Source organism: Galeopterus variegatus, unplaced genomic scaffold (assembly GCF_000696425.1).
Source record: "Galeopterus variegatus unplaced genomic scaffold, G_variegatus-3.0.2 Scaffold1264, whole genome shotgun sequence".
Classification (NCBI taxonomy): Eukaryota; Metazoa; Chordata; class Mammalia; order Dermoptera; family Cynocephalidae; genus Galeopterus; species Galeopterus variegatus.
Window position 1 is genome coordinate 111,992 of NW_007727375.1, and position 22,645 is coordinate 134,636.

The window sequence follows — 22,645 nt, forward strand, 5'->3', positions numbered from 1 at the left end:
CCACCCCTCAGTGTCGCGCCCATGCCGGACCGGGACCGGCAACGGGATCGCAACCCTGGGTGTTGCGCCCGCACCTCACTCAGCCAGCGAGCGGAACCAGTCTGTATGTGGGATCCGAACCCTCGGCGGGAGCGCCGCCGCGCTCCCAAGCGGCGCACTGTAGCAGTGCGCCACCGGGCCGGCCCCCTGTATACATTTTTTAAACCCACAATGTTTTTTTATTTTATGCAGTCAATATTCATTACCTTATCCAAATATTTACTCTTTTTGTTGCTCTTCTTTCCTTTCTGTATCTCTGGCCTTAAAACTGAGATTATTTTTCGTCTGCCTAAAGACCACCCTTTAGGATTTATAGCAAGTCTGCTGATATTTTCATTGAGTATAAAATTTTATGTGGCAGTTATTTTCATTAAACACTAAGATACTATTCCGTTGTTTTCTGGCTTCCATTTTTCTGTTGAAAACTCAGTTATTAGTCTTATTTTTGTTCTTTTGAAGGCAATTAATGCTCCTGCTAGGAATTTCTCTTTGTAATTTGTTTTCTTTTTTTTTTTTGTCTTTTTCCGTGTCCGGCAACGGATCGCAACCCTCAGTGTCGCCCCCGCACCGGACCGGGACCGCAACCCTCGGCGTTGCCCCCACGCCTCGCTCAGCCAGTGAGCGGGAACCGGTCCGTATGTGGGATCCGAACCCTCGGGCGGGAGCGACGCCGCGCTTCCCTAGCGGCACACTATCCAGTGTGCCACCGGGCCGGCCCTGTAATTTGTTTTCTGCAGTTTACTATACTATACCTAGGTTCCTATTGTTTGGGGTATTGCTTCCCTAGCGGCACACTATCCAGTGTGCCACCGGGCCAGCCCTGTAATTTGTTTTCTGCAGTTTACTATACTATACCTAGGTTCCTATTGTTTGGGGTATTTTAATTCATCCTGTTTGGATCTTCAAAACTGAAATCAAGCCACTGTCTTTTTGAATGTTTGTATTTTGTCTTCAAATATTGCTTCTCTCCTCATCTTGTGAAACTACAGTTACATTGTTGTTAAGACCTTTTTCACTGTATTCTTTATGTGTTCTATTATCTAATTTTCAGTTTTGTCTCTCTATGCCTTATTCTGGCTATTTTCTTCTGACCTATCTTTCAGTTCACTAATTTCTCTCCTCAACTATATCTAAAATGCTGTACATTCATTCATTCATTCCTAATCTTATTGTGTCTTTTATTCTAGAATTTACATTTGTTTCTTCTAATTCTCTGTTGAAATTCTCTGATCTTTTACTTTTATCTAGTCTTTTATTTCCCTAAACGTGCAAAGCATTATTATTTTAGAATCCGTGTCTGATAACTTCACTGTCTGAAACCTCTGTACATTTATTTCTGTTGTCTGTTACTTCTCTCGTTTGGTTTTCTGTTGTCATATTAAGTTCTTGTATGCCTAGTTATTTTTAATTGAGTGTGAGTCGCTGTATATGAAAATTTGGGGATTCTACAAAGGATCTACATTTGTTTCTTGAAGATTAAGGGCACCAGCAAACTCAAATTCAGGAAGTTTTAAATTATTCAAACAGGCATTCAGTTCCTGGGAGATCCATCATATTTCCAGACTACCTTTATTTCAGTGGCATAGCCCTTTTAAGGATTCACCCTAAAGTTTGAGATTTACCAGAACTCTTTCCTTTGATGGGTTATGACTTCTAATTTTTGTGCCCTGAGCGCCTCAATAAGGGTATCAAAACTTTTGTTTATCTGCTAGTTCTTCAGTCAAGTCTGAGTCTGGAATTGGCACATGCATATGTAGGGGAAAGTTCTCCAAATGTGGAGGCCCATTTTGCTGGATTTCTTCCTCTGGATCCTGTTCCCCTGTACAAAGCCTTCAAGCGAATGTTTTTGGTTTGCTCTGTTTTGTTTGAATATTTTGACCAGGTTTTCACCTTTTACTCAGGAGAAAGGTTGGTCTGAGTAATCAGTATGTCATTCCTGGAATCAGAAGTCCCCTTTTATGTCTTTACTTACATGCTTTCTGGATCACTGTGTTCTCAAAACCTCTTGATTATATAGTTGATTATGTAGTTGGGTTTTACCTGTGGTTCTATTTAAAGAGTCTTTTTTAATAGGTGAGTTGATCCTATTTATATTTATTAGTGTGACAATTTGTTTTTAGTTCTCTCATTGTATTTAATATGCTTGCTATTTTTATTACTTATAAAAATAATCTTTTACTACGTTCCCTGCATCTTTGAGGTTTTGTTTTTATTTATATGGGCGTGGGTGTGCCTAGTTTGAAGGATTTTTATCCTTAGTTTTAGTCTTTTTAGTTTTTTGTAGTAGTTACTTTTATACTTTCTAATGCTGTCCTTACCTACTTCAATTGATTTATCACCTTTAAGTGTATCCTTTGACCCTCATCTTATCTACTTCTCCCAACTTTTGATGGTTACGTTATTTCTGCAAACCCTGGTTTAAAACATTTAAATTCTCAACCTTTATATCAAAGAGGTAATTATTTCATTACATCTTTGTGTTCTTTGTTCTGTTTGTCAAGGTTTCATCTGCACTGTAGCACTGATTTTCCGGTATATATTATCGATCGATCATCTCTTCTTTTTTAATATTTAGGTATCTTTATATAGTTTCTGTGCTGGTTGCTTTTTATTATTACTCAACTCTGAATGCAGTAGAAGTTTTCCTGGACTAGCTCTTTGTGTAGTGGTTATGTTGGGGAAGGGTTCAGACACTGGGGGTGAGGTAGGGGGTTGTATATGGACATACCCCTATATTTATTTAGCATTTACTTCTTACATCCTGTCATAGATTGCCAGTTCCAGAGCAGCTGAGTTCAAAGGTCTTTTCATCCTGCCTCCCTGATAGCTTGCCTCCTGCAGATAATGTCACTCAGTCTAACCTTAGAAACTACCTGCTGCCAAATGGGGTAGAGGTTCTGGCAGTCTCCTGCTCTCTTAGGCCCTTTGTTCCAAAAAGAGAGTTGTTGGTTTTGTCCCCAGGACATACCATTTCCTTTGGGAAGTTCTCAGCTTTCTCTCCCTTTCCTGAAGTCTGTAGGCTCATGGCAGTTATAGGCTTCTCCTTATACATGTTCGATTTCAAATTACAAGCATCTGCTGGTTCGTGATAGATTTTCAGTTCTGTGGCTCATTGTTCTCCCTAGTTGGGGTGATGTCATTGAAGAGAAGGGTCAAAGACATCATTATCCCACTATCTTAAAATTGGACAACCAGTTTAATTTTTTTAATTCACATGGTTACATTCTCTATGGAAATGGAAACAATACTATTTAAGCTAAAGTCCCTCTTCACTAGCCCCTTCCTTCCAAAGGATTTCTCAGAGCAACTGTTATCAGTTTGGCATATATTCTTCTAGGTCTTTTTCTTTGAGAGATAGAGAGAGAGAGAGAGAGAGAGAGAGAGAGAGAGAGAGAGAGAGAGAGAGAGAGTGTGTGTGTGTGTGTGTGTGTGTGTGTGTGTGTGTGTGTGTGTGTGTTTATGTATGTGTGTGTGCACACACACGTGTGTGTATACATATACATACATTTAGAAGTGGTGTTTAATTTTATGTATGTGTGTGCACACACACGTGTGTGTATACATATACATACATTTAGAAGTGGTGTTTAATTTTTTTTTAATAAATAAAATCATTCTTCGTATGTTTTGTTTTGTAACTTGCTTTTCTTAACGGCATTTCATAAAGAGCTTTCCATTTCAGTACATATTGAAGTACCTCTTTTTTTGGAGGGGGAATTGTATTTTTTAGAACAAGTAAATAATATTTCACTTAACCATTCTCTCAGGGATGGACTTTTTTTTTTTTTTTTTTTTTTTCCTTTTTTTGTCTTTTTTCGTGACCGGCAACAGATCGCAACCCTCAGTGTCGCACCCATACCGGACTGGGACCGGCAACGGGATCGCAACCCTCGGTGTTGCGCCCGCACCTCACTCAGCCAGTGAGCAGCTGGTCTGTATGTGGGATCCGAACCCTCGGCGGGAGCGCCGCCACACTCCCAAGCGGCGCACTGTAGCAGTGCGCCACCGGGCCGGCCCTCAGGGCTGGACTTTAGAATGTCTCTAGTTCTTTTCTTTTCATCCTGTAAGGAATGTGGTAGTGAATATCCTTGTATATGCCCTCTTTAGATACATAAGGGTTTGTAGAATAGATAATGAAAAATTAATATTGAAAGATCATAAGTATATAAATTTTTTACTTTAGTAAATACTGTCAATTGCTCTCCTGAATTCACCAGCAGTGAATGATAGTATAAGGGTTTTCAAACCTCCTCACCCATGCTTGATACTGTCTAATTAAAAAGTTTGCCAGTCTTATAGGGGGGATGATTGTCTTGTTTTAATTTTCATTTTGCTGATTACCAATAAGCTGCAGATTCTTTTCATATATTCGTTGAACATTTCTTGCTCCTCTCATACGTTAGCATTCTTTCATTTTTCCTCTACTGTGCAGTTATTTTTGTTTTAGTGGTCTCAGAGGTTAAATTATAATTCAAACTATAACTCAAGTTTCAATCTATGAATGGCTACTTTGATTTAGTTCTTTGATAGAACTGTAGTGTGATAAAATTTCAATGTTAAGATAAATGTGAAGAATAGGTTTTGTTAAGGGGAAGGGTGTCTGTTTTTGTTTCTTTCCTATCTTGTCTCAGAAGCTCAATATAAGTACATGAGGAGACATAGTCATAGGAAAGAAATTGAATTATTATTAAAATTTCATTTTTTCTTAGACAAATAAACCTCAGACATCACGGCCCAATCTCATCAAACCAGCTGCCCAGTGGCAAGATCTGAAAAGGTTGGGAGAAGAAAGGCCTAAAAAGTCTAGAGCAGCTTTTGAATCAGATAAGAGCAGCTGTTTTTCAGTTTGTAACAACCCATTGTTTGATTCTGGGGCACAGGATGATTCCGACGATGACTACGGTACGTTTCTGGATCTTGGGCCTCCTGGATTCTCTGAATTTACTAAGTCAAGTGGCCAAACAGAAAGAGAACCCAAACCTGGACCAAGTCATAATCAAGCAGCAAATGACATTGTTAACCCCAGATCAGAGCAGAAAGTCATTATCTTGGAAGAAGGTAGCCTTCTTTTCCCAGAAAATGACCCTTTGGAAACTCAGAACCAGTCATCTGAAGACTCAGACACAGAGCTTTTGTCAAATCTTGGAGAATCAACTGCTATAGTAGATGATCAGGCCATTGAAGAGGATTGCTGGTTAGACCATCCTTACTTCCAGTCTCTAATAAATCAGCAGCCCCGTGAGATAACAAACCAGGTTGTTCCTCAGGAACGGCATCCTGAAGCAGACCTGGGCCCATTGTTGTTTCAGCATGAACTCCCAGGACCAGCTTTTCCAAGACCAGAACTCCAGCAGGATGGAATTCCAGGCCCCGCTTCTCCTCAGCCTGCCCATCCTCTAGGAGAGCTAGAAGACCAACAGTTAACAACAGACGATGACGAGCCAGGTCCAGCCTTTCCACTACAAGGATCTCAGGAGCCCAGTTTGGAAAATATTTGGGGACAAGAAGCTGCTGAGATAGATCAAGAACTCGTTGCACTATTAGTGAAAGAAACAGTAAGTTTATTTTATCAAGTAAATAATTGTAGGCACTAAACATACTGAGTTTTCTTTTATTGCAGAAAATATATATATATTGTGTGTGTGGACTTCATTTTCCTAAAAGGTGTATATCTAGATGTATAGAATAGAAGAAGAGAAATTCTGAAGACTTGAAAATGGAATCAGGATTCCTTAATTTGTACTTAACCCTCCGGGAAACCCTTTGGGATTCTAGCTGCACATCATGGTCATGTCATATCTGCAATTTCCCTTATGCTGTCATATTTGCAGTTTCCCCAGTTTTTTCAAAGGCCTTGAGTTCACTCCAAATTCAAACCCTTAATGCAAGTTTAGTGGATTACCTAGACCTGTGCTGCTCAGTATGGCAGTGACTAGCCCCATATGGTTGTTTACATTTAAATATCTTACAATTAAATAAAATTACAAATTCAGTTTCCAGTGGTACCAGTCACATTTTAGCCTCAGTAGCCACATGGGACTAACAGCTAGCTACCTTATTAGGAATCACAGAATAGAACATTTTAATCATCATACAGTTTTATTGAATAGCACTGATATCAATGCTACAGAGTAATACAGGGCTTTATATCCAGAGTGGTGGCTGTTTGCCTTTGAATAAGTAAATTAACTCTACTTCACCCAGGTTTTTTCATCTGGGTCAGGTGATTGTATACTTCTTGTGGGCAAGCATGGGATTGTATCTTATTTGTCTTTGGACTCCCTTTGCCTGGACAGAGATGCTCAAAATTTGTTGAAAGAATGATGAATAGGCATGCAAAATGGGGGCAGAGGACCAGATGATCTCTAAGGACCGTTCTAGACTTCATCTTCTATGTAGACAGATGAATCTGGGAACTTTATATTGAATTTTAAGCCACACACAGACCTGCTTTACAGCCCTATTCTAATCTTTAGTCATTTTATATACTTTCTGCCATCTGGTTTTTATTGCCATTTGAAGCCATTCTAGTGAATGAAATATAAATATAAATAATGTTCTTATTCCTTTCCAGGAAGCAAGATTTCCAGATGTAGCAAATGGATATATTGAGGAAATAATTCATTTGAAGAATTATTATGATTTGAATGTGTAAGTATACCACCTTCCTTTTTTTTTGGTGTTGGTGAAATATATATATAACATAAAATTTATGATTTTTAAGTGTACAGTTCAGTGGCATTAGTAAATTCACATTGTTGTGCAGCCATCACCACCATTTATCTACAGAACTTTTTCATCTTCCAAAGTACGTACCCATTAAACACTAACTCCCCATTACCCTCTACAAACCAAGGCCCTGAAAACCGCCCCTCTACTTTCCATCTCTATAAATTTAACTACTCTAGGGACCTCATATAAGTTGAATCATACAGTATTTTTCCTTTTCTGACTGGCTTATCACCGTGTCTTATCTTAGCACCATGTCTTTTTAATGATCCTGTTAGTTCTAACATTAGTCATATACAGACTGTTTTCCGGATCTTATGGAATACTGCATGGTTATGGAATTACAGTGTTTAGTTGTTTCTGAGCATTGATACTACCTGTGTTTCCCTACAATTGTAACAGAAAGTGGTCTGCAACCATTCTACCTGTTTGGAAAAACACGAAAGCATTTCTTTAGTTTTTAAATATATAAGTGATAAATATGTTGGGTTTTTTTAAGTGTCCTGAAGAATACAAAATGAAAAATGTCTCTTTCCTCTTATATTCTTTACCCTCATTCTGTTCTACACAGGTGAAATAGTCGTAAACTTGTAAAGGATGGTAGAGTACTGAAATTAATCAAATTTTCAAAGAGTTAATACAGATATTCTTTTTTTTTTTTTTTTTCCTTTTTGTCTTTTTTCGTGACCGGTAATGGGATCGCAACCCTCAGTGTCGCGTCCGCACCGCGCTGAACCAGTGAGCGGACCGGTCTCTATATGGGATCCGAACCCTCGGCGGGAGTGCCACCGCGCTCCCAAGCGCCGCATTCTACCAAGTGTGCCACCGGGCCGGCCCCAGATATTCTTTAATTAAACAAAAGAGGAGTATTCTAAACCTCTGCCCTCAAAGGTCGTGTCTTATACTGCGGTTCTCAGCCAAGGGTGAAAGTGGGTCTGTTCTCTGCCAAGATGGAGAGGGAAGGACCCCCCTTTCCAGGTACTCAGCCCAAGGGAGGCATTTTTTTCTAATATGTGCAGAGACATTGTTGGTGCCAGTGGTGGCCTTGTCTAACCCCACCTCTGTCCAGAGACAACCGCTGTTTCCAGGCTTTAAATCAGGATTGACTCCAGGTTTCTTTCTGTAGTTGTTTATCTCTTCAGCTTCTTAATCTAGAATAGTCCCCCACTCACTTTTTTTTCTTAAGGTCAGTGATTCCCCACCCCTAGCATTTTCAAACATAAAAAATTGTAAGACTTTACAAGAGAACACCCATATATCCACCACCTAGATTATTATCTGGCATTTTGATGTATAGAACATTTTTTCTTTTTACTTCCTCTTGCTCTTTTTATGATATATATAACTATGGACTTGAGAGTTTTTGGTAGAGTGGTGTTTTAGATCAGTTACAATTGTTTTCTTTTAGATACTGCAGTTGTCCTAGATTTGACCAGTGGGAGCTTCTTAAGATGCACTTGTGTCTTTTTGGCATGACCTCATTAGTCTTTGAGCATTTACTTGCTTTTTCATATACCATGTTGCTCCAAGCTTACCTTGAGCTCCTTCTACCGCCAATCTAGAATCTGTCATTCTTTTAAGAAACCCAGATTTCTTAGAATGAGGACTGATGTTTATAAACTAATGTCTCAGGGCTAGATGTGCTGTCATTGCTACCGACATGTCATCCCCTCTAGGTCCTTTCAAGTGACAGACCAAGGAAATGTTTTTGTTTTTTTTTAATCAAATTTATATTCGTAATTTCCAATTCAAACTTAACATTAAGGTTTTTTCTTGATCTTTCTAAATTTTACATTTGTATGTTATTTTCTCTTCCATTAAAAACTTAATTTCTAACATTAATATATTTATTTGTTTATCCTACAACATATATAAAATAATTTTAAAATTATAATACCAGTGTTATTACTAATTACTGACTGAAGTAAGTTTTTTATAGTTATTTTTAATTTTTAGTGTTTTTATTTCTTAATTCTCTTGGTCATTTTTCTAGTATTTTACTCTTTCGCTATATTTTTAATCCTTTTATTTATTTAAACATGATAGTTTCTTTGTTTTTGAGTGTGATTGTTCTGATGTGTGAAGTTCTTGAAAAACTTATTCTGTTGTTTCTGTTGGCTCTCATGGTGCCTTGTTTTCTTGTGTAATTTATAAATTTGACTCCAAGCTCATTTCTTGAAGTCTTTACAGGTAGAATTGGTTCCTTCAGGGAGGATTTGTTTTGCTTTTGCTTTTTTTGAGGTGTCTAGGGGCAATGTCAGCCCAAGATTATTTTAGATTCCTGTCTTGAAGTTCTTGAATCACCAAAAACTCATTCAGCTTCTTTCAGTGGAAGACTGCCTAGGTACTTAATCTTCCATGCTGCTGGAAAAGGAAGCCATTTTGTTATTTTACACACCAGTTCACTCTTCTCAAGCCTTTTCTCCATATTCCTGATTGTATAAAAGTTTTTAAACCTGTTCATTATAGAATATAATATACATAAGAAAATGCATAAAGTAAAGATGAATAGCTCAATAATTTATCATAAAGCAAACATTCACGTAACCTGCAACCCAGAAACAACATTGCTCCCACATTTGAACACCATATAAAGGTTTCATATAGCATGTAGTATTTTGCATCTGGCTTCTTTCTCTCAGTATTATGTTTGGGAGGTTCATCCATGTTGTGTATAACCACAGTTCATTATTTTCATTGCTAGATAATATTCCATTTATTCAATCAAAATATTGTAATTAAATTTTCCCCTCTACTTTTGATAGACATTTGAGTCGTTTCTACTTTTTGGCTCTCACAAAGAATATACCTGTGAACATTCAGCTTGTCTCCTGAGCTTCCACTCTGCACCAGGTCTTTGATAATTGGCTTTGTGGCATTTTTCATATATTTGTTTACTAATTGTATTCCCATCACATGAATTATTTACTTCTCTCTTCTCATTGAGTTCCTTTTTTTGTTCATGCTTTTAATATTTGTTTGTTCATTATATAAAATACGTGATAGAAAAATATAAATTTAGCACATTTAGTCACGGAATAGTGATTTGAATAGCAAATAACAAGTTTAAGTATTTTTGAACAGTTTATATCAAATATTAAAGTAACCCCATAGAAATTTAGTATACTTCATCCCTACACACACATTTAAAAAAAAAAAAAAAAAGAAAAGAAATTTAGTATACTTCAATGTTTCATTCTCCTCGTACAAATGAACGTATTGTTTTTTAAGTATCAAGATTAGTTTTCTGTAAAATATCAGTAAGATGTAATCAAATTGACTGATTCTATTACAATTCTATTCTACCTCCTTAGTCTCATACATGTCCTTAATTTTAGGGACTCACTGATTGTCTGTGCTATTTGTGTCACTCAGAAGCAAACATTCATCCTTAAATATGTAAAAACTTCTTGTGAAATCCAAAAGGCAAGGAAATGTATAGTAGTTGTATTGAATCTTTTCAAACCATAATCTGATTTTCCTAACACTGCATTCCTTTCCGTTAGTCCCTGGCCTCTTAGGACAGTGTTAATTCCACAACTAAGCTAAAACTTTGTTGATGGAGACCTAAAATGAGGCCTAAAGCCAAGTTGAGAAGTTTGGGATTTTCTTGTAGCTGATTCTCATTCACTTTATGTGCATCTTTAAATGGCCTTTAGACAGAAACATCTGGCCATTTTAAGCAAGAGGGGCCTGTTCACTAGACATCCGCATGGCCAGTAATCTACTCTTCAGCTGGTTAATAAGACTCACATGTGGTGCAAACTTTAATTGGCTGAAGGTGGCAACAACTATGTAAAGATCAAAAGGTGGGAATGCTAGCCTAGCTTATTTATAAGCAGAAGTGTTTTCTGATACTCAGTAGGGTAGAATGCCAGGTTAGTTGAAGCATGAGATAATGCTTCAACTAGGCAGGCAGATTTGAGTCTGACAAGCTTTCCCACTGTGTTTGCCAAGGGGTGCAAACACTAGACAGGGGCTGCAGTTTGTATCTGTAGAAGGGAAGCCTTGTCCTCAGTTATCTATGCCACTAAACATTGTTTAGCCACCAGGAAAGTTCTGTTGGTAAAGGTAGGGAAGGGATTAAAGTAGAAATTAATTTTGACAGTTCAAAGCAAGAGCTTCTGATTTCTGCCATGTGGATTTCCACATCTTGCAGCATTTTAATATGTGAGGTTAATATTGTTGAAAATATAAAATGAATCAGGATGAGAAAAAGCCTCTAAAATAGAATGTTTGTTTTTTCAAGAAACTACCTACTATTCTACTTCTTTATCATATAGAGGTATACTTACGTATCACGTACTTTAGAAAATAAATAAAAATAGGAAATGTTAAAGGATGAGATTTTTAAAAATAGGAATCTTCCATGTACTCCGCTTGGAGACCACTGACTTCACCCATGGGTGGCCATTCTGTCAAAGATAATTCCTTTTTCTTTTTCTTTTTCCTAAATTCTGGTATCCAGCAGTTTGTTGGTCATAGTAGCCACTGTTACCAGAATATTACAATCAGGCAAGTTTGAAATACAGGAGCAATTCTTTATCTGGTTTATAGCTATGTCAGATGTGCCCATGTAAGGAGTTATTGGAACTCCAGGCCTTTCCTCACAGATACAGGATTCTTAATGGTGGCTAATTCTGAGGTCAGCCTTCAAAGATCAGCATAGCCTATGGTGCACCACCAGTACGTTCTAGGACAGAGAATCACCATCGATGACGGTGTTTTTAAAGGAAAATGTGCTCAAAATTCTTCACTAGGGGTGTCTCTCCTATTGCTACACCTGTAATACAGTAAGAGGGCTTTTTTCCCCTTCTGTGGGCCTCTGGCGTTATGTTCCATAGAGGTCAGACGATAGTGATAAGGAATACAGCAGCTTAGAGATGAGCTTATGGGCTCCTGGAAGTATTGGTGGAAAAAAAAGGTATTGAGATGTGCTGACCAGCATTGGGGCAGGATGAAGGAGAGGGCTTTATGAAAGGGCCAAGGCTGAGGGTCTCCAGGGGTGGGGGATGCCTCTCCATTTTCCGGTCCCCAAACACTAGCACCTGGATGAGAAAAGGAAGTGCAGATGGGTATTTTTTCCTCTGTCCTCTTCCTGCTGGACTTGTCTTGCTATTATAGGCCCAACTGTTGATGTTGGACGAGAGAGAACTGGGAAGAAGGGAGCTCAGTGAGAATTATGGGTGGGGCAACTAGGAGGGCATAAGGTCATCCTAAGAATCTGCTGGAACAAGGGGAAGGAGGAGGATAGAGAAGAGGGGAAGCTCCAGTTGACTTCTGAGTAAAGCTTTTTTGCTCAAACTAAATGTGGCTAGGGCTGCACCTCACCCACACCATCCTCACCACTGCGGAATCCTCCCAAGTGCAGTTTGTTGTCTGATTTGATTGTGCTACAGGGTGAAAAGTCTGGATAGTTAACATTTGTTAAGTCTGGGTGGTGATACATCAGTGTGTGTTATCTTAGTGTTTATGTTGTACCTTTGAAGTATTTCATAATAATAGTAATAGAGAGACAAGGCTAATGGTTTTGGTATGAAAAGAGTCGATTCGTAAGAAAACATGGTCTGTTTTTTAGTTTCACTGTTAGCTAAACAAACTGAGCATAACTCAAATGGCTCATAGAGATTTACATTACCGTAGAGATTTATGTGTCCATAGGGTTATAGAAAGTATTAATGAATTAGCAGAAGTTCTTTTATATTTCACGTATTTATTAACTCTCTTAGCAAACTGTTTTTAATTACAAATGTGAATACACATTTTCCCACTTCTTATTTGTTCATAGTTATCTCAACAAACAATAGCTACTTTTCTTCTAAATTCTCCAATTCCATACAGTTTAGCCAATAATAATTTCAGTGTCTTCATTACATTGACACACAATTAATAGATAAACTTCAGAGGAGTTTGCATTCATCAGTATGTTCACTGCTTTTTAAATTAGCAAACAAAAGTAGGAATTCAGTGTAATTGTTTTTTGTTATTTATTGGTTGAGTTTTTCCTGGGCTGCCAACATCTTAATTCCTTGATAGGCCAGTCGTAATGTGTGCTAGGGACTTTATTTTTCAAACATTGCATTTGAATCAGTGGGTAGGTGTAGGATTTGGAAGCAGTACGAAAGTAACATCATTTGTTTTTGCAGACTTTGTAATTTTCTTCTGGAAAATCCAGATTATCCAAAGAGAGAAGATAGAATCATTATAAACCCCAGTAGCAGCCTGCTGGCCAGCCAAGATGAGACAAAGGCAAGTGGTGTGCTCTTGTGTTGCAGTCTCTACCCGGAAATGCCCTGCTTTTTTGGTCATTCTTAGGAGAAGAAAGTGCTTTGTCAGGACACATTTTTAAAGACTAGCAGGGGAAACAGAATTTCAGGATATATGTATACTTCAGTGGGATCTCCTAATCTGAGCCACTTTAAATTCTGTATTTCCTACTTTTCATTGTAACTCTTGTCTTCCCTTACCCATAAAGAATTAAACAAATCTTCCATATCTTTAATCCCACAAAGCAAGTTCCTAAAATGAAACAAGAATTGGCCAGGATTCTTTGTATAATTTTGTTCTTTGTTTCTTTTTAACGCTTTATTATGAAAATTTTCAAACAAACAGAAAAGTATCAATGTTTTACATTGACCACCTATATACCCACCTCCAGTACTACTAAAATGTTAACATTTTACTGTATCCACTTTAGCACACATCTGTCCTCTGTCCATTAGCACGCCTTATTTCATTTCATTATAATGCATTTCAAAGTAGATTGCAAAAATATCAATATACTTTACTATAAATATGTCAGTAGGCAGTTATTACCTAAAGTTTAACATCTGTTTGTTCTTTTGATGTAAGATTTGTGTACAGTGCGTACACCTGTTTAATCAAATCCCATATCAAGATGTGAACAGTTTGGTTTTTAATAACTTTAATCATTGCCTTCATGTAAGATCCAAAATAACATTTAGTATGTTATATAATATAGTGATGGAAAGTATAGTTCAAAACTAATTTCTTTAAGATTTATTGTTTGATCTTCCTACTCCCCACAGATTCTTTCGATTATCTCTTTACATATTCTGTAGCAGAAAAATTAGTTTCTCTAAACATTTTGTAGAAAGCAGATGGCTGAAAGATTAGGTTCACATCCCCAAATTGGTTTTTACTGGTATTGACTAGTAAAACTGGTCACTAGATTCCAGGCAGGTTGTGTAACCTCACTGGGCTACCATTTCTTCATCTTTGTGATAGGGCTGGTAACCTCCTTATAGAGTAATTATGAAAACAGACAAGATCATTCTTTTATGTAATATGTAATTCTTAAAATCTTAAAATGATTTCCCCTTCATGAGAAATGCAGGGTCTGGCCTCTAATTTTGTGCTTCTCTCTCATTTCAGTTACCTAAAATAGATTTTTTTGACTATTCTAAATTGGCTCCTCTTGACCAACGCTGCTTCATCCAAGCTGCTGACCTACTGATGGCCGACTTCAAAATGCTGAGCAGTCAGGACATCAAGTGGGCCCTGCATGAGCTTAAAGGACACTATGCAATCACCCGAAAGGTGCTCTACTTGGTCTTCCTATTGCATCACACCTCTTGACAACTACTTCCTGTGATAACAGAATGAAGAGTTCAGCTTGCGTAAATTGGGATGGTTTATGGTGGCAAAGAGCTAAGGAGTTTGTCAGGGTGGAGATAAATAGATAAAGGTATATGCTGATCAGGAAGAACAGAATGAAAAGAAATAATAGATTAGAAATAAAGAAATTCTGGGCCGGCCCGGTGGCTCACTGCTGCAGTGCGCCGCTTGGGAGCGCGGCGGCACTCCCGCCAAGGGTTCGGATCCCACATACAGACCGGTTCCCGCTCACTGGCTGAGCGAGGCGCGGGAGCAACGCCGGGGGTTGCGATCCCGTGCCGATCCTGTGCCGGTCCCGGTCCGGTGCGGGCGCGACACTGAGGGTTGCGATCCGTTGCCGGACACGAAAAAAGACAAAAAAAAAAAAAAAAAGAGAGAGAAATAAATTCTGATTTGACTATAAATGCATGATGAATAGTACATTTTACTGTGGAATGCAGAATGACTCAACTATGAAACGTGTTCCAGTCCTGCTCCTCCCTGATTTGCCTTCTTTCTTGGGACAGATTACGTGGCTGTCCTCCGGGTGGTTCAGTTATTAGTTACATGAGGTAAGGTCTGAGAAGAGCCCAGGAACACAGCAACGCCCAGTGAGTAGTGGTTTGCCTCTGAAGACAGTAGACAGCTACTGATAGCTCCCAACATGTTCCCCCAGTACCCTAAATAAGATACCAGTTAAGGATCTCTGTTCCAAGGCTTAGACGGGTACCACGTACTGGCAGGTAACACTGACATGCCTCATTTAGTGAAGTACACTGCACAGTGACTGTTTCATAGCAGCAGTTTGCCAGGACAGAAGAGTGAACATTGAGAGTCCTTGGCTTACTGCTCCTGGTCTCTCTTGCTGCCATTAAATCCTATCTCCTTCTGAAGTTCTTGTGACTCCCAGAAAACAAATGTGGGATTATTTTAATGGTTAAAATGTCCACTGGGTCTTACGTGAAGGAAGGTGAACCCCACATGAATGTAACTCATGCTGAGTCTAAGTCAACATCCTTCCACCTTTAGAATGCCAGGAAGATTGAGGCAACTATCACCAAACTCCTAATTGTAGGTTAATTTTAGGTGAAATTGCTCAGAAGGGAACAGAGTAAGTTAGTGCTTTGTATTTCTGAGTCTCATTCCCCATGCCATATGATAGAGAATGCCTGTACTGTCATTGAAAAGTGAATGAGTTTCCCCCAAAAGTAGTGACTACAAGACAGAAGGTTTTCTTTCTCTGCCTGGCATCTTTACTGCTCCAGTGGTTCCTTCACACCTTTGCTGACATAGGGAGCTCAAATGAAAAGTCAAATGGCAGCAAGAAGAGACAGCTTCTGTGGTCTGGGGTGGGTTGTCCTCGTTGGTAACGTCCCTGCCCAGAGGTGGGCCCCCATCCTGGGACCAGTGGAAGGAACTGCTTTAGCAGGTGCTCTTTACCCCTCCCCAAAAGATCTGGTCGTTCTACGGCCCACTCATTTGGGTGCGAGGTTGTAGAGTTTTGTGGCTATCTTGCAACACTTCTGTAGATGTGCTACAGTCCTAAAGTAGCTTAAAGATGGGGATTTATCCAAACGATTTCCTGAGCTTCCTCCTGTCGCTTTAATTATGTGATTCTGTAGGATGCTGTGTGCTTGAAGAGCTGCTCAATTCTCCTCACGCATATCCTACTTATCCCTTTTCTCATCTTTCTGGCCCTTTATATGTTTTATGGTGTCTGCTTGTTTTCGTGGGTACTTTGGAAATTTACATGGTTTTTTTAATAGGGTGGGTTTGGGCTGTTTAATTAAAGAGGGGTGTTTAAGGGGAAATACTGTTTGGCAGAAACTAAAACTGATGCACCCAATTAGAATTTAGAACTTCTTGGGCCGGCCCGGTGTCGCACTGCTACAGTGTGCCGCTTGGGAGCTCGGTGGTGCTCCCGCTGAGGGTTCGGATCCCACATACAGACCGGCTGCTCACTGGCTGAGCGAGGTGTGGGAGCAACACCGAGGGTTGCGATCCCGTTGCTGGTCCCGGTCCGGTACGGGCGTGACACTGAGGGTTGCGATCCGTTGCCGGTCATGAAAAACGACAAAAAAGGAAAAAAAAAAGAATTTAGAACTTCTTGCTGTAGGCGAATTGTGCACAAGAGTTGTGCCCTGCAGAAAGTGACTGTCATGTGGACAGGGGAGTAGAAGACAAACCCAGAAATGTTTTGAATTACACCAATAGCATGACTTCTCTATGCTGTCACCAAACATGATCACTCAGGGAAGATCATGTTCACTGTAGAGACTGGGTCACATTTCCCTGTACTTTTTTTTTTTTTTTTTTCACTTTTATTATAAACATCATACACAGATGAAAAAGATTGTATTATAATGAGCCCCCATTTACCCATCATGAAGCTTTAGTAATTATGATCTCATGCTCAGTTTTGTTTCATTTCTACCCCTACCCTTTTTCCCCCATCCCAGACTGTTTTGAAGCAAATCGCAAACATTTTTGTATCCACAAATATTTCAACATTTATCTTTAAAAGATAAAGACCCTTGGGCCGGCCCGGTGGTGCACTGCTACATTGCGCCACTTGAGAGCGCAGCGGCGCTCCCGCCAAGGGTTCGGATCCCACATACAGACCGGTTCCCGCTCACTGGCTGAGCGAGGTGCGGGCGCAGCACCGAGGTTTGCTATCCCATTGCCGGTCCCAGTCCAGTATGGGCGTGACACTGAGGGTCGCGATCCGTTGCCAGACACGAAAAAAGGAAAAAATAAATAAATAAAATAAAAAAATAATAAAAAAATAAAATAAAATAAAAGATAAAGACCCTTTTTGAAAACATAATCAAAATATTGTTATCATGCCTTTAAAAAGAACATCATCAGATTTTCAGTGTTCACATTTCTCCAAATGTGTCAAAAACCTTTTCAGCAGCTTGTTGGGTCGTATCAGGTTCCAGGTAAAATCTGTGTATTGCAGTTGGTTGATATGTTACTTAAATTTCTTAAAATCTGTAGGTTCTCTCTCCTCCTTCTCACTTTATTTCTTCTTGCAGCTTATTGGGAAAAAATGGATTATTTATCCTGTAGATTTTGATAGTCTAGATTCCTCTAACTGTACCCCCACAGTGTCATTAATGGTCCCTTTGTCTCCTGTATTTCCTATAAATTGATCTAGGATCTTCATCAAACTCATGTTTGTTTCTTTGTTTTTTCTTTTGCCTTGGATTTTAATTCTAGTTCTGCCACTTGTTAGTCTGTGACTTTGAACAAGTGTCTTAAACTTGCTGGGCTCCAATTTTCTTTCAGTGTGCAGTGGATATCTAACATGGCTATCACAAGAATTAGACAACAGTATATATAAAGCCCATAATACAATGTCTCACATATATCTGGTTTCAGTAAATGATTACCCATCCCTTTATATTTTCCATGTGCTGCAGAATGATTTTCAGGCTTTTGTACTATCTTCAGAGTCAGTCATTAGCCTAATATTACAAGAGCCTTCTGGTGACTTACCCTCCTTAGATTTGCAGCACTGAATTCAAGCTAGAGAGGGCCATGACTCCAAGAGGGCTGTGACCCTGCGAAGGCCTCCTCTGATCTGTTCCCAGTCAGCCATGTGGAGGCTCAGAGTGCAGGGAGACTCCACTCCTGTGTTAAGTATCCTGCGGATAGGCTTCTTGGAATCCCATGGGCAGCTGCCATATTTCTAGGCCTTTTATTTTTTTTCTGGTTATAAAGCTCTATAGGAATGAAAATCCTACCTCAGTGCTGTTTTTGTTTTTTTTGTTTTTTTTTTTTTAAAAGATGACCGGTAAGGGGATCTTAACCCTTGACTTGGTGTTGTCAGCACCATGCTCACCCAGCGAGCTAACCGGCCATCCCTATGTGGGATCCGAACCCTTGGCCTTGGTGTTATCAGCACCGCACTCTCCCGAGTGAGCCACAGGGCCGGCCCCTCAGTGCTGTTTTTAATGAGTAACTTGTGAAATGGAGGGAAACAGGTAAAGCCTTAAAACTCAACAGGAGGAAATACTTTTTTAAATGAATAATTGTATCAAAGTAATTCATTTCCATAGTTTAAAAAATCAAATAGTGCTTAAGTGCTTATTTATAACTTTTAAAATGGCAGTCTGAAGACTCGTTCTTCAGCCTTTTCCTCTGCCCTCCAGAGGCAACACTCAGTTCTTTTTATCTGTTTCTGATATTTACAAACATTTGCTTATGCTTGATTTATCAGCTTTAGAAATTATTTTTAGCTTTCTCTTATGGTAGATGAGGATCCTAGATCTTAAACACACACACACACACGCACAAACGCTCTCACACACTCACTCATCTTTTCAATGTACAGTTTTTGTTGAATCTCTTTTCAGAGTTTTCATTATTGTGACTGTGGAAATGTTCACTGCTAGGGCAAGTAATGTAGTATGATAATGTTTCCTTTCTTGAATTTTCTGTTTTTCTTGGAGTTAAAATAGTTGCCTCAGTTTTTTCTCTTGCTTGTTTTTCTGTTGTTTTTTTTGTTTGTTTTTTTGTTTTGTACTCTCTATCTAAATGTTTCAACACTTGACAGCTCAGACACAGTTCTACATACTGTCAGAGCTGTCAATTAATCCCTCAAGTCATTTTCCCCCCAGAGTCATTTTTCCTCTTTCCGTCTGTTCTGATTGTTTTTTACGCTTACTTCATAGCCGTTGTCCTGAGACTAGCCTTCCTCATCATCTTGGGGATTCTCTTTGCCTTTCTCTTGGTTTATCCCCTGTATTCTAGATCTGATGACTTTCTCTCTCGTGGTTTACATACTCACACTTGACTGATTGTTCCACTGGGTTGAAAATTACCTCCCCTCCAATTTTTTCTTGATAATTTTGCCACATATGATTCCCTCTTTCATTCAGTTTATTGAATGCCTGCCATAGGCCACACACTGGGAATATCATAATGAACAATGCAAGGCCTTAATACTAGTAGACTGGGCCATCTTTTTTTATTTTTTAGTTTTTAGTTTATTTATTTTCAATTTTTATTGAATCAAAATTGATTATACTTGGGCCGGCCTGGTGGCGCACTCAGTAGAGTGCGGCGCTTGGGAGCGTGGCGGTGTTCCCGCCGAGGGTTCGGATCCCATATAGAGACCAGTCCGCTTACTGGTTGAGTGTGGTGCGGGCGCGACACCGAGGGTTGCGATCCCATTACCGGTCACGAAAAAAGACAAAAAGGGAAAGAAAATTGATTATACATATTTTGGGGGTTCAACATTGAGATATGTTGATCAAATCAATATTACTAGCATATTTATTGTTACAAATTGTAATTATTCTTTATCCCCCTTGTCCAATCCCTCCCCATCCCCTTTCCCCTCCCCACTCCCTCCTCTAATCACCCTAGATTTCTTCTCTCCCTCTGAAAGAATAATGGTTACTCTGTTGATTTGCTGCCCAAATGATCAGTCCAATGCTGAGAGGCATGATCAGGTCCCCCAATACTATCATAGAGCAGATGCTTCTCCCGTCACTCTGAAATGGGCTTGTGGAGAGAAACATCCTCCTCCTTTCTTTATCTCTGCTGGTGACTCTCCTTGTGTCAACGCACTCCAGTGGCTGGAGGACTGTCTGCATGGTGGTTGTGGCATCTAGCCGCCTTTGTGGCAGCTGTGGTTATTATAGTGGCTGTGGTGGGCCACGCACATGGAGGAGATGTTTTTGGCATGTTCCTTGGTGCTGGCATGTGCCTGGTTGTGGAGAGTGTCTGATCCCCAGCTCCATGCCCAGGTCCCCGTGTGAGTCCTGAGACACTGGCACAGTGAGCCTGGTTGTGGGAGGGGGGTCCAGTCCCCTTCTCCATGCCCTAGGTCCCCAGGCGGGCCCCGAGGCACTGGCATGATGAGCCTGGTTATGGGAGGGGGGTCCAGTCCTCTTCTCCATGCCCCAGGTGGGCCCCAAGGTGCTGGTGCTATGAGCCTGGTTGTGGGAGGGGGTTCTGGTCCCTGGCTCCATACCCCGGGTCCCTGGGCGGGCCCTGAGGCACTGGCACAGTGTGCCTGGTTGTGGGAAGAGGATCCGGTCTCCGGCTGCTAGCCCTGGGTCCTGAGGCAGGTCCTGAGGCGGGCCCCAAGGCATTGGTGGTGTGCCTGGATGTGGGAGTGGGGTCTGGTACCTGGCTCCAATCCTCGGGTTCCTGGGCAGGGCCCCAAGGTGCTGGCAGTGTGAGTGGTTGTGGGCAGGGGTCTTGTCCCTGGCTCCATGCCTCATGTCCCCTGGTGGGCCCCAAGGCATTGGTGGTGTGCTTGGGCTGGAACTAATTTTTTGTCCTTTGCTTCTAAAGTCTGGGCCATCTTTTTAAAATCTACTCTTTAATTTCTGTTCTCCGAGGTGGTTGTTCTCAGGGTTTCCACTCCCTGGACTTCCTAGATTTCTCCTACCATGTGCCTTTAACAGTCATCTTGGTCTCTGCACAAGTGACACATCTCAACCTCTGTACCTGACCCCTCTACCAGACTCCAGAGTCTCTGCCTACTCCTTACCTGTTATGTCATCAAAATGCCTGTTGTAGTATGTCCAGGTCATTCCTTAAAGGAACTTTGGCCATTGTCATAGATGTCCTAAAATCTTACCAGACCATATCCTTGATTCTCAGAACTAAAAACTTGTGTGGCTGTTTCACTTATGAATGTGAACAAACTTGGGGGAGAAATTCCAGACAACAGTAAAAAGTAAAGTTATTCTTGAACATCTGTTGCTCTGGATTCCTTTGCTGGGCTTTGTGAGTACTTATTTCCTGATGGATACCAGGCTAGACCCTGAGGATACTGGGATTAGTAGAACACAAAGTAGCTTCCTTCTAGAGAGCTTTCAGTCTGGTTAGGAACATTGGTGGGGGTCCAGGGGTGGTGGTGGTGACATAATTAAAGCAGTGTGATGAGTGTTCTAGAAGTGGGTGCATAATTCTGTTGAGAGCACTAGGAAAGAAATAAAGATGCTGTCATTTGAGTAGAGTCTTAAAGGAAAGATGTTTTCACCCGAGGAACCATATGTATACAAAGGCAAAGAGTTGAGAAAAAGTAACCATGGTATCTTAGGGGTGCATAGACTAGCACGTCTGGAAAGGAAGGAGTTCTCATTCTATGATTCATTCAGGTTTTTCTAGACTACTTAAATAAGCCTGTAGTCAATATTAAGATAAGTGGTGATTATCAATATAACTATTAAAGTAAGATTCTGGAAACTCTTTTAATTTATTGATAACATTTTTAAAGATTTTTTTTTTTTTTTTGCATTTTCATATGTTTAAAATTTTGGGGATTTTAACAGTTTCTTGACAATATATGTTCATATTATATGGAGTTTTTTTCCCTATTATCTAGAAACAGTATTTAATTGGGACCAAGATAATGACCCCTGTAGGCTTGTATTCAGGAGCCTCTGTGTGCAGTATGGCTAAAAATCTAGTAGACCACCATTCAGGAGCTCTGAGTTCACATTCCATTCTCATTACTTGCTGATAAATGATGCCTACCTTTTAATTACCTAATTTGTAAAATGCAAATTATAATACCTGTCCTGCCTCCTTTCCTGGGTTTTTGCAAATAGCCCTGGTTCAAGGGTAGGGTGTTTTCCTTTAGGTAAAACTTGGTAGATATTAGTAGTCTTGCAGCTGAGTACAAAAATGTGACATTAAGATTGGTATCTAGGGTTTATGAGGAACACTTTGTGTAGTGGGAATTCTGGAAAGAAGAAATAGAAAGGAACATTCCTGCAGCCATGGAAGGCATTGGTAGGGGAAGTCGAAAAGTAGCAAGATGAATTTTGCCATTGGCAAGCTTTCGATGGGGTTTCACTGACTCTATCTATGATGACAAAGTGAAGTCAAAAAGAGGTTTAGCTCCAAAACTGGCCTGAGTTCAAATTCTAGCTTTTGCTAAGTTTTGACTTGGGGTAAGTTCCTTCTTTTCTTTAGGCCTTGCTTTACTCTACTGTAAAATAAATAATATCTACCTCAGAGGATTATTGTGAGAATCAATTGTGATAATGAGTAGAAAGGTCCAAAAGGAAGGGGGGGAGGTAGATTAAGGTAAAAGGGTGATCCTTCCCTCCTCTTCAGCTAAAATGCTTTTCTTTTGTTATCATTTCACCACAGGGATACATAGCTGTTTATCCAGGATAAACAAATTCAAAATGTGATTATTAGCAACATGCCTATAACACATACATATCCCCCATAACTATTCATTTATTCCCCAAATGAATATTACATGCAACTGTGCAAGTTGCTA

The 22,645-nt window shown here is 39.8% G+C and overlaps 1 protein-coding gene across 9 annotated transcripts in view; it reads left to right on the top strand.

The window, feature by feature from the left end:
- RNF216 (ring finger protein 216) overlaps window positions 1-22,645 on the top strand; it is a 180,260-nt gene that overhangs the window by 34,427 nt on the left and 123,188 nt on the right. For 6 of the 9 annotated variants that reach the window (XM_008575946.1, XM_008575947.1, XM_008575948.1 and 3 more), the window contains 4 exons: window positions 4,749-5,594; window positions 6,614-6,690; window positions 12,915-13,017; window positions 14,164-14,328. In XM_008575946.1, the coding sequence (XP_008574168.1) occupies window positions 4,749-5,594; window positions 6,614-6,690; window positions 12,915-13,017; window positions 14,164-14,328 (1,191 nt within the window). The remainder of the gene's footprint in view (window positions 1-4,748; window positions 5,595-6,613; window positions 6,691-12,914; window positions 13,018-14,163; window positions 14,329-22,645) is intronic. The other 3 variants (XM_008575953.1, XM_008575952.1, XM_008575954.1) reach the window with 3 other exon arrangements.